The 11,944-nt window shown below is 45.3% G+C and overlaps 1 protein-coding gene across 1 annotated transcript in view; it reads right to left on the bottom strand.

The window, feature by feature from the left end:
• The window catches only part of LOC124031591 (tight junction protein ZO-1-like), a 268,215-nt gene that overhangs the window by 197,698 nt on the left and 58,573 nt on the right, over nucleotides 1-11,944 (bottom strand). The window contains 1 exon segment of the mRNA XM_046343022.1: nucleotides 5,128-5,347. Within this exon segment, the coding sequence (XP_046198978.1) occupies nucleotides 5,128-5,347 (220 nt within the window).

Below are 11,944 nucleotides of genomic sequence, written 5' to 3' on the forward strand. Positions count from 1 at the left end.
GTGGGGGGTATTAATACTATAATAACAGAGTAGCAGGTCCTCTCTCTACGGTCCCTGTGTGAGGGGGTATTAATACTATAATAACAGAGTAGCAGGTCCTCTCTCTCCCTGTGTGGGGGGTATTAATACTATAATAACAGGTCCCTGTCCCTGTGTGGGGGGTATTAATACTATAATAACAGCAAAGTAACTAATTGTCACACTTTTTTTAAACTAATGAAACATGGGTCTTCAGTCAAAAACCTAAAAGATTGTTTTACTTTTTGACTATAAAACGTCCACAACAACGCTCTGGTTTTGGTTTGACTATAAAACGTCCACAACAACGCTCTGGTTTTGGTTTGACTATAAAACGTCCACAACAACGCTCTGGTTTTGGTTTGACTATAAAACGTCCACAACAACGCTCTGGTTTTGGTTTGACTATAAAACGTCCACAACAACGCTCTGGTTTTGGTTTGACTATAAAACGTCCACAACAACGCTCTGGTTTTGGTTTGACTATAAAACGTCCACAACAACGCTCTGGTTTTGGTTTGACTATAAAACGTCCACAACAACGCTCTGGTTTTGGTTTGACTATAAAAACGTCCACAACAACGCTCTGGTTTTGGTTTGACTATAAAACGTCCACAACAACGCTCTGGTTTTGGTTTGACTATAAAACGTCCACAACAACGCTCTGGTTTTGGTTTGACTATAAAACGTCCACAACAACGCTCTGGTTTTGGTTTGACTATAAAACGTCCACAACAACGCTCTGGTTTTGGTTTGACTATAAAACGTCCACAACAACGCTCTGGTTTTGGTTTGACTATAAAACGTCCACAACAACGCTCTGGTTTTGGTTTGACTATAAAACGTCCACAACAACGCTCTGGTTTTGGTTTGACTATAAAACGGCCAGACGTCCACAACAACGCTCTGGTTTTGGTTTGACTATAAAACGTCCACAACAACGCTCTGGTTTTCCAGAAGGAGTTTTTATAGTGGTGGGACGATGTCATTCAAATAATGACGGCCGTAAGGTTACATGTCACAACCAATCAAAATGCTCTTTAAAAAATGAGTTTTAATGAGTTTTAAACACACTGGGACCCCCCCCTCCCCCAGCTGAGGCCGTCTGTGAGGTTGTAGTGTGATACACACTGGGACCCCCCCAGCTGAGGCCGTCTGTGAGGTTGTAGTGTGATGCACACTGGGACCCCCCCCAGCTGAGGCCGTCTGTGAGGTTGTAGTGTGATACACACTGGGACTCCCCCCCAGCTGAGGCCGTCTGTGAGGGTGAGGTGTGATGCACACTGTGACCCCCCCCCCTCCCCCCCAGCTGAGGCCGTCTGTGAGGGTGAGGGGTGATGCACACTGGGACCCCCCCAGATGCTTTGGTAAAATGTGCATCAGATGATTCTTTTCTCAGTGTGTTGTGGATCTGTCACTGTCTGACATAAACCACAAATAAATCAAACATTTATGAAGCAGTAGACCTGTTGTTACTACTCACTGTGTGGCCTGAGGTCGTAGTGGGACGCTGTCGGAAAGAGATCTGTTCTACAACTCAGCTTCTTCCTCAGTCCTGCAGACCCTCATCACTCACTGTAAAGCAGACCTCTCCTCTCCACAGCTACAGACCCTCATCACTCACTGTAAAACAGACCTCTCCTCTCCACAGCTACAGACCCTCATCACTCACTGTAAAACAGACCTCTCCTCTCCACAGCTACAGACCCTCATCACTCACTGTAAAACAGACCTCTCCTCTCCACAGCTACATACCCTCATCACTCACTGTAAAGCAGACCTCTCCTCTCCACAGCTACAGACCCTCATCACTCACTGTAAAGCAGACCTCTCTTCTTCACAGCTACAGACCCTCATCACTCACTGTAAAGCAGACCTCTCTTCTTCACAGCTACAGACCCTCATCACTCACTGTAAAGCAGACCTCTCTTCTTCACAGCTACAGACCCTCATCACTCACTGTAAAGCAGACCTCTCTTCTCCACAGCTACAGACCCTCATCACTCACTGTAAAGCAGACCTCTCCTCTCGTCTCCACAGCTACAGACCCTCATCACTCACTGTAAAGCAGACCTCTCGTCTCCACAGCTACAGACCCTCATCACTCACTGCATTTCAAACATTACCCTTTTTATATGAAACTATACTAAATATTTTCAAGTCACCAAATAATTGATTAAAACACACTGTATTGTAATGAAGGTCTACAGTAGCCTCAACAGCACTCTGTAGCATAGCACCATGGTGTAGCTGGAGGACTGCTTGCTTCTGTCCTCCTCTGGGTACATTGACTTCAATACAAAACCTAGGAGGCTCATGGTTCTCACCCCCTTCCATAGACTTACACAGTAATTATGACAACTTCCGGAGGACATCCTCTAACCTATCAGAGCTCTTGCAGCATGAACTGACATGTTTTCCACCCAATCAAAAGGATCAGAGAATGAATAAATTGCATTGCATCAGATGTGGTGAGTAGTTGACCCAAAGAGAGAGAAAGACAATAGTTTAACCGTTTTTAACAAATAAATGTCTTTCCCAAATGAAGGAAAAGCAATTTCACTTACTTAGCTAGTAAATGCAGCTAGCTAGTTTAGCGTACTCAAACACCCTGCTCAAACAGAGGGATGCTATGTTAGCTTGCTGGCTATAACAGAGGGATGCTATGTTAGCTAGCTGGCTATAACAGAGGGATGCTATGTTACCTCCTAGCTGGCTATAACAGAGGGATGCTATGTTAGCTAGCTGGCTATAACAGAGGGATGCTATGTTAGCTAGCTGGCTATAACAGAGGGATGCTACGTTAACTAGCTGGCTATAACAGAGGGATGCTATGTTAGCTAGCTGGCTATAACAGAGGGATGCTATGTTAGCTAGCTGGCTATAACAGAGGGATGCTATGTTAGCTAGCTGGCTATAACAGAGGGATGCTATGTTAGCTAGCTGGTGTAACTGCTTACTGACTATACACTAACGTTACTGCAGGGTTTACTAGCGTGTTAGTTATATTAGTTATGTTGACTAGGACGATACTTTAGCTAATATGGTGACAATGATGTAGGCTGTGTGTAGTGGTTATGATAAGTTTTTTATCGTCTGGTAGCATACAGCTAATGTGTGGTGCATTGAAGTCCACAAGCAAAGGGAAAAGGTGAGAGGAGGAGAGTGCATAGATGAGAGAAGGAATACAACGTGGCTGCTATGAAAGTGAACCGTATTTACGTGCGATCAGAGGCGTATTCATTCTGCCGAATCTGTTGAAAAACCTTTTTTAAAACGGAATTAAACGGGGATAAACATACCTGAATTTGTCCAATGGAAACTCTCGTTTGCAACTGTTGGACTAATGATTACACTCTAGATCAGCTAGATGTGGGGAGGAGTGTTCACGAAGGTATTGAATGTGTCTGTCACCTCAAATGTTTCTCTCAACCTGAGCACCTATGTTGTAAACTTAAAACATTTTATTTTACCTTTATTTAACTAGGCAAGTCAGTTTAGAGCAAATTCTTATTTTCAATGACTGCCTAGGACCAGTGGGTTAACTGCCTGTTCAGGGGCAGAGCGACAGATTTCTACCTTGTCAGCTCAGTTACTAGTCCAACGCCATGCTCGTGATATTTTTTTTTTTTGTCCTTCCTCATCATAAACGCCATCAACCTCCACTGACACACACACACACACACATAAAACCACTTGGCCTGCGGGCCACCAGTAGGGGAACCGCGGTATAGGATATCTTACATTGAAGTGGAATAAGTTGAACACATTAGAATTCTAAGCTGTGTGTGTGTGTGTGTGTGTGTGTGTGTGTGTGTGTGTGTGTGTGTGTGTGTGTGTATAACCAGTGGCTATACTGGTTGTGGACTGTTTAAATAGTTGATGAATGATGTCATTGATTCTACCCATTCTGGTGTTTCTATTGGACGGTGGTTCCTAATGTCTCAGTGAAACATAGAGACTGTTCCAACGTGGTCCACTGAATGTGTCACTACCGATGCTGATTTAGACATATTATTAGTTAGGGCTATGTAGCTAACTCATATAAACAATATACATTGTAGGTGTTGCTGTGTTAAATGCTTCGGGAACTGGGGAAACTCTGACATTTTCCCCCACTTGGAAATGTGTTGTAGAAAGAGGAGCACTGAGTTCCCCCACTTGGAAATGTGTTGTAGAAAGAGGAGCACTGAGTTCCCCAACTTGGAAATGTGTTGTAGAAAGAGGAGCACTGAGTTCCCCAACTTGGAAATGTGTTGTAGAAAGAGGAGCACTGAGTTCCCCAACTTGGAAATGTTTGTAGAAAGAGGAGCACTGAGTTCCCCCACTTGGAAATGTGTTGTAGAAAGAGGAGCACTGAGTTCCCCCACTTGGAAATGTGTTGTAGAAAGAGGAGCACTGAGTTCCCCCACTTGGAAATGTGTTGTAGATAGAAAGAGGAGCACTGAGTTCCCCAACTTGGAAATGTGTTGTAGAAAGAGGAGCACTGAGTTCCCCAACTTGGAAATGTGTTGTAGAAAGAGGAGCACTGAGTTCCCCAACTTGGAAATGTTTGTAGAAAGAGGAGCACTGAGTTCCCCCACTTGGAAATGTGTTGTAGATAGAAAGAGGAGCACTGAGTTCCCCAACTTGGAAATGTGTTGTAGAAAGAGGAGCACTGAGTTCCCCCACTTGGAAATGTGTTGTAGAAAGAGGAGCACTGAGTTCCCCCACTTGGAAATGTGTTGTAGAAAGAGGAGCACTGAGTTCCCCCACTTGGAAATGTGTTGTAGATAGAAAGAGGAGCACTGAGTTCCCCCACTTGGAAATGTGTTGTAGAAAGAGGAGCACTGAGTTCCCCCACTTAGAAAGTATCCAAGTCAACCAAAAGGAATCTCAATAGTGTCGTTGTAAATGCTGCCAGTTCTGTCTGTTTGGACAAAAGCATCTGCTGACCGACCATAATATTACTTAACTGTTAATTCCTTTAGGCCTCTCTGTCATGTAGGGTCTCCACTGACCATAATGTAAGTCGCTCTGGATAAGAGCGTCTGCTAAATGACTTAAATGTAAATATTACTTAACCCTTAATTCCTTTAGGCCTCTGTGTCATGTAGGGTCTCCACTTACATTGGAGTCCAGCAGATCGATGCTGTCCAGGCTCTTGCTCCTGTGGATACGCCCTTTGATCTTGCGTAGCGACGGCTGGGCCTGATGTATGCTGCTCACAGACGATGATGCAGAGATCAAGCCGCTCCCGTGTCCTAGCCCGTGTCCTTGACCTTGACCTTGACCCCGGCTGGCTCTGCCGTGTGGGAGGTTGCCGGGGTGGAGGAGGCTGGGGTGAATCCTGAGGGTCGGAGAGAGAAAACACACTCAGAGAACAGATTTGGAGTATGTCCCTTTAAAGACAAATCGGTCGCAGCAAAATGACAAACAATTAACAGTGGACATGTGCCTTGCCTCTTGGGTAACTGTATGAACCAAAGTATTAGAAGCACAGTGTCTTATTGTAGGAACCCATGAAGATGGCCCTGATGGACTAATCTAATGGATATCATGAGGCCCGGACACTGATTAATTCTAGTCATTGTCTAAAAAGCGCTTTTCATGGAGATGTCCAAACCTAAAACTATTATCAGACCCACAATGCACCACTCAGTATATCTCAGTACCCAGCTAGCACCTAATGTTCTGAAAACCATATGTTTTGTTTTTTTAGTTGTTGGAAATTTCAGTATGTCAGCGTAACGTTTTTATGCAGGTTTCCTCGTAGTTCTGTTTTAAAGTTCTCAGAACATTAAGACAACGTTCCGTTAGTAAAGTTCAAAGAACATTCTAAGAACATTATTTAAAAACAAACAATTCTGTTCTCAGCATCAACAAAACTCTCTCTATTCTCTATCTTGTTACGTGTGTTCAGGTGTGGTGTGACCGCGCCCACTAATTGGCCACACCTGATCTTAACGAGTGTTATTTGAATAGACTAATATGAATAGGTTTTTGGTATTTTTCTTAAAACTGCACTGTTGGTTAAAGGCTTGTAAGTAAGCATTTCACTGTATGGTCTACACTTGTTGTATTCTGTCTACGTGACAAATAAAATTGGATTTGATTTGATTTGAAGGTTGTATGCAAAATAACCATAGGATGAACACGTGTTCACCAAGCTCTAAGAAACATATGGTCCTGAGAACGTTATGTGCTATCTGGGTAATTAAAAAACACAGACAGACACAAATAGACCATGATAAGCCTAAAGACGAACAGACGGACACAGTGAATGAAGGGGGAACAAAACAGGATGCTCGTGCTTCATGTTTGTTTCTATAAAGGCCACAGTTCCCTGTTGAATTACATGGCATTTAATGCAGATGTGCATAATGGGATTGAATTAGTGTTGAATGCCACCCAGGCCCTGTAAGAGATGCACTTCTGACCATTCAGGATGAACAGGGTTCCATTAGGAGGAACAGGGTTCCATTAGGAGGAACAGGGTTCCATTAGGAGGAACAGGGTTCCATTAGGAGGAACAGGGTTCCATTAGGAGGAACAGGGTTCCTGCATTAGGAGGAACAGGGTTCCTGCATTAGGAGGAACAGGGTTCCTGCATTAGGAGGAACATGGTTCCATTAGGAGGAACAGGGTTCCATTAGGAGGAACAGGAGAACAGGGTTCCATTAGGAGGAACAGGGTTCCATTAGGAGGAACAGGGTTCCATTAGGATGAACAGGGTTCCAGGAACAGGGTTCCATTCAGGATGAACAGGGTTCCATTAGGAGGAACAGGGTTCCATTTAGGAACAGGGTTCCATTAGGAGGAACAGGGTTCCATTAGGATGAACAGGGTTCCATTTAGGATGAACAGGGTTCCATTAGGAGGAACAGGGTTCCATTAGGATGAACAGGGTTCCATTTAGGGAACAGGGTTCCATTAGGATGAACAGGGTTCCATTAGGAGGAACAGGGTTCCATTAGGAACAGGAACATGGGTTCCATTTAATGAACAGGGTTCCATTAGGAGAACAGGGTTCCATTTAGGAATTAGGATGAACAGGGATGAACAGGGTTCCATTTAGTTCCATGAACAGGGTTCCATTCAGGATGAACAGGGTTCCATTCAGGATTTTCCATTTAGAACAGGGTTCCATTTAGAATGAACAGGATGAACAGGGTTCCATTTAGGATGAACAGGATGAACAGGGTTCCATTTTCCATTTAGGATGAATTCCATTAGAACAGGGTTCCATTCAGGGTTCCATTTAGGATGAACATTCCATTTAGAATGAACAGGGTTCCATTTAGGATGAACAGGGTTCCATTCAGGATGAACACAATGTCCTGTTCTGCTAGATGAAGTCTTACAGTAAGCAGAGATGAAACAGAGGGAAATGACCCCTGCCTTTCTGGAAGTGTGCTGGGTGTATCTTGGACCTCTGTGCCAAAATGCCAATTAGAGGTCTACGTAAGGCTACTTACTATGCTGTGTGTGTGTGTGTGTGTGTGTGTGTGTGTGTGTGTGTGTGTGTGTGTGTGTGTGTGTGTGTGTGTGTGTGTGTGTGTGTGTGTGTGTGTGTGTGTGTGTGTGTGTGTGTGTGTGTGTGTGTGTGTGTGTGAGAGAATCCCTGAGACAGGCCCTGTAGTAAGGAGAGGCAGTTACAACTCAGTAACTGTATGGAAAGTTACACCAGGCAACACTGAGTAAACTATCAGTGATCTGTCATTTTCAATGAAAGAGGAGACACGAGGTCTCTGGAGACCAGACAACCACAGTATGTCTAACTGTTAGAGACCAGAGACCAGGCAACCACAGTATGTCTAACTGTCAGAGACCAGACAACCACAGTATGTCTAACTGTTAGAGACCAGAGACCAGGCAACCACAGTATGTCTAACTGTTAGAGACCAGACACCAGGCAACCACAGTATGTCTAACTGTTGGAGACCAGAGACCAGACAACCACAGTATGTCTAACTGTTAGAGACCAGACACCAGGCAACCACAGTATGTCTAACTGTTAGAGACCAGAGACCAGACAACCACAGTATGTCTAACTGTCAGAGACCAGACAACCACAGTATGTCTAACTGTTAGAGACCAGAGACCAGGCAACCACAGTATGTCTAACTGTTGGAGACCAGAGACCAGGCAACCACAGTATGTCTAACTGTTAGAGACCAGAGACCAGGCAACCACAGTATGTCTAACTGTCAGAGACCAGACAACCACAGTATGTCTAACTGTCAGAGACCAGAGACCAGACAACCACAGTATGTCTAACTGTTAGAGACCAGACAACCACAGTATGTCTAACTGTCAGAGACCAGAGACCAGACAACCACAGTATGTCTAACTGTTAGAGACCAGAGACCAGACAACCACAGTATGTCTAACTGTTAGAGACCAGAGACCAGACAACCACAGTATGTCTAACTGTCAGAGACCAGAGACCAGAGACCAGACAACCACAGTATGTCTAACTGTTAGAGACCAGAGACCAGACAACCACAGTATGTCTAACTGTTAGAGACCAGAGACCAGACAACCACAGTATGTCTAACTGTTAGAGACCAGAGACCAGACAACCACAGTATGTCTAACTGTTGGAGACCAGAGACCAGGCAACCACAAGTCAAAGTTGAAGTTTATACCACCCAGGCCCTATAATCCCGTTATACTGTATGTTTACACCAGGCACTACTTCTAGCAATCAAACCAGACATCTGTGTTTCAGGCCCATAGGATAGAAAGACAGAGACAAGGTGCTAGTGCAGAGCAGGCCCATAGGATAGAAAGACAGGGATAAGGTGCTAGTGCAGAGCAGGCCCATAGGATAGAAAGACAGGGATAAGGTGCTAGTGCAGAGCAGGCCCATAGGATAGAAAGACAGAGATAAGGCGCTAGTGCAGAGCAGGCCCATAGGATAGAAAGACAGAGACAAGGTGCTAGTGCAGAGCAGGCCCATAGGATAGAAAGACAGAGACAAGGTGCTAGTGCAGAGCAGGCCCATAGGATAGAAAGACAGGGATAAGGTGCTAGTGCAGAGCAGGCCCATAGGATAGAAAGACAGGGATAAGGTGCTAGTGCAGAGCAGGCCCATAGGATAGAAAGACAGAGATAAGGCACTAGTGCAGAGCAGGCCCATAGGATAGAAAGACAGAGACAAGGTGCTAGTGCAGAGCAGGCCCATAGGATAGAAAGACAGAGACAAGGTGCTAGTGCAGAGCAGGCCCATAGGATAGAAAGACAGGGATAAGGTGCTAGTGCAGAGCAGGCCCATAGGATAGAAAGACAGGGATAAGGTGCTAGTGCAGAGCAGGCCCATAGGATAGAAAGACAGGGATAAGGTGCTAGTGCAGAGCAGGCCCATAGGATAGAAAGACAGGGATAAGGTGCTAGTGCAGAGCAGGCCCATAGGATAGAAAGACAGGGATAAGGTGCTAGTGCAGAGCAGGCCCATAGGATAGAAAGACAGAGATAAGGCACTAGTGCAGAGCAGGCCCATAGGATAGAAAGACAGAGACAAGGTGCTAGTGCAGAGCAGGCCCATAGGATAGAAAGACAGGGATAAGGTGCTAGTGCAGAGCAGGCCCATAGGATAGAAAGACAGGGATAAGGTGCTAGTGCAGAGCAGGCCCATAGGATAGAAAGACAGGGATAAGGTGCTAGTGCAGAGCAGGCCCATAGGATAGAAAGACAGGGATAAGGCGCTAGTGCAGAGCAGGCCCATAGGATAGAAAGACAGGGATAAGGTGCTAGTGCAGAGCAGGCCCATAGGATAGAAAGACAGAGACAAGGCACTAGTGCAGAGGGTGGGGATTTGAGAGGCAGCGGCTTAGAGGAGAGAGGAGAGGAGAGGAGGGGAGTGGAGAGGAGGGAGGGGAGAGGGAGAGGAGAGGAGGGAGAGGAGAGGAGAGCAGAGAGGCCCAGAGGATAGAGAGGAAGAGAGGGAGGAGAGGGACAGAGACAGAGACAGAGACAGTGTAGGGAGAGAAGAGAAGAGAAGAGAGGAGAGGAGAGGAGAGGGACAGAGACAGAGACAGAGACAGAGACAGAGACAGAGACGAGGAGAGGAGAGGAGAGGAGGCAGAGGCAGAGGCAGAGGCAGAGGCAGAGGCAGAGGCAGAGGGAGAGGAGAGGAGAGGAGAGGAGAGGAGAGGAGAGGAGAGGAGAGAGGAGAGGAGAGGAGAGGAGAGGAGAGGAGAGGAGAGGAGAGGAGAGATCCATTTGACTCTGATACTCGAGAGGGTTTTGTGTAAAAGAGAAGTGGTGAAACAGACGGGGTGAGAAAACAAACATGTCCTTAGATATTGTTTTCGGTGAGAAAATGTGTGAAGCACAAGAACATTAACAGAGCTCATCCCGAACAGCTCTTTCTACACAATGAAAGTGTCACGCCCTGACCTTAGAGAGCCTTTTTATGTCTCTACTTTGGTTTGGTCAGGTGTGTGATTTGGGTGGGTATTCTATGTTCTCTATTTATTTGTTTCTGGCCGAGTATGGTTCCCAATCAGAGGCAGCTGTCTATCATTGACTATGTTCTCAATTTCCTTGTTGTTTGGCCTGTGTGGTTCCCAATCAGAGGCAGCTGTCTATCATTGTCTATGTTCTCTATTTCTTTGTTGTTTGGCCTGTGTGGTTCCCAATCAGAGGCAGCTGTCTATCATTGTCTATGTTCTCTATTTCCTTGTTGTTTGGCCTGTGTGGTTCCCAATCAGAGGCAGCTGTCTATCGTTGTCTATGTTCTCTATTTCTTTGTTGTTTGGCCTGTGTGGTTCCCAATCAGAGGCAGCTGTCTATCGTTGTCTCTGATTGGGGATCATATTTAGGCAGCCCTTTTCCCTCCTTCTGTGTGGGATCTTGTTCTTTGTTTGTGTGCAGGGTAGTTTGCACAACAAAGCTGTTCGGTCGTTGTTTTCTTTATTGTTTTGTCTTTTCTAAAGTTTCACTTTGTTTATATATTATGTGGAACTCAAACAACGCTGTGCCTTGGTCTCATCCTTCCGACGACACCCGTTACAGAAAGAGAGGAGGCTAGGATTTTGTTTGACACTTTCGACAGAGCCAAAGAGACTAAGACAAGCGGCTGACAGGAAGAACAAGTCTCTGGATGCATGACAGACCCAGCCAATAGATGTTGGTTCTAGAATGGATGTCAGCCAATAGCCTTCAGCCAATAGCCTTCAGCCAGAAAGCCAAAGAGAGTCACTTCTCGCCTGTCATCGGAGCGACTGAGACATACAGAACTAACAGTGGGATGGTTAGTATGATGGGGTCTAATGACATCCTATTCCCTACCATGGGCCCTACCAAGTAGTGGACTATATCGAGAATAGCTCTGGTTAAAAGTAGCGCACTACATAGGGAATAGGGTTCTATAGGGCTCTGGTTAAAAGTAGTGCACTATATAGGGAATAGGGTTCTATAGGGCTCTGGTTAAAAGTAGTGCACTATATAGGGAATAGGGTTCTATAGGGCTCTGGTTAAAAGTGGTGCACTATATAGGGAATAGGGTTCTATAGGGACTCTGGTCTAAAGTAGTGCACTATATAGGGAATAGGGTTCTATAGGGCTCTGGTCTAAAGTAGTGCACTATATAGGGAATAGGGTTCTATAGGGCTCTGGTCTAAAGTAGTGCACTATAGAGGGAATAGGGTTCTATAGGGCTCTGGTCTAAAGTAGTGTACTATATAGGGAATAGGGTTCTATAGGGCTCTGGTCTAAAGTAGGGAATGCACTAAAGTAGTGCACTATAGGGAATAGGGTTCTATAGGGCTCTGGTCTAAAGTAGTGTACTATATAGGGAATAGGGTTCTATAGGGCTCTGGTCTAAAGTAGTGCACTATATAGGGAATAGGGTTCTATAGGGCTCTGGTCTAAAGTAGTGCACTATATAGGGAATAGGGTTCTATAGGGCTCTGGTCTAAAGTAGTGCACTATATAGGGA

This window comes from Oncorhynchus gorbuscha, linkage group LG01, assembly GCF_021184085.1.
Source record: "Oncorhynchus gorbuscha isolate QuinsamMale2020 ecotype Even-year linkage group LG01, OgorEven_v1.0, whole genome shotgun sequence".
NCBI classification, from domain to species: Eukaryota; Metazoa; Chordata; class Actinopteri; order Salmoniformes; family Salmonidae; genus Oncorhynchus; species Oncorhynchus gorbuscha.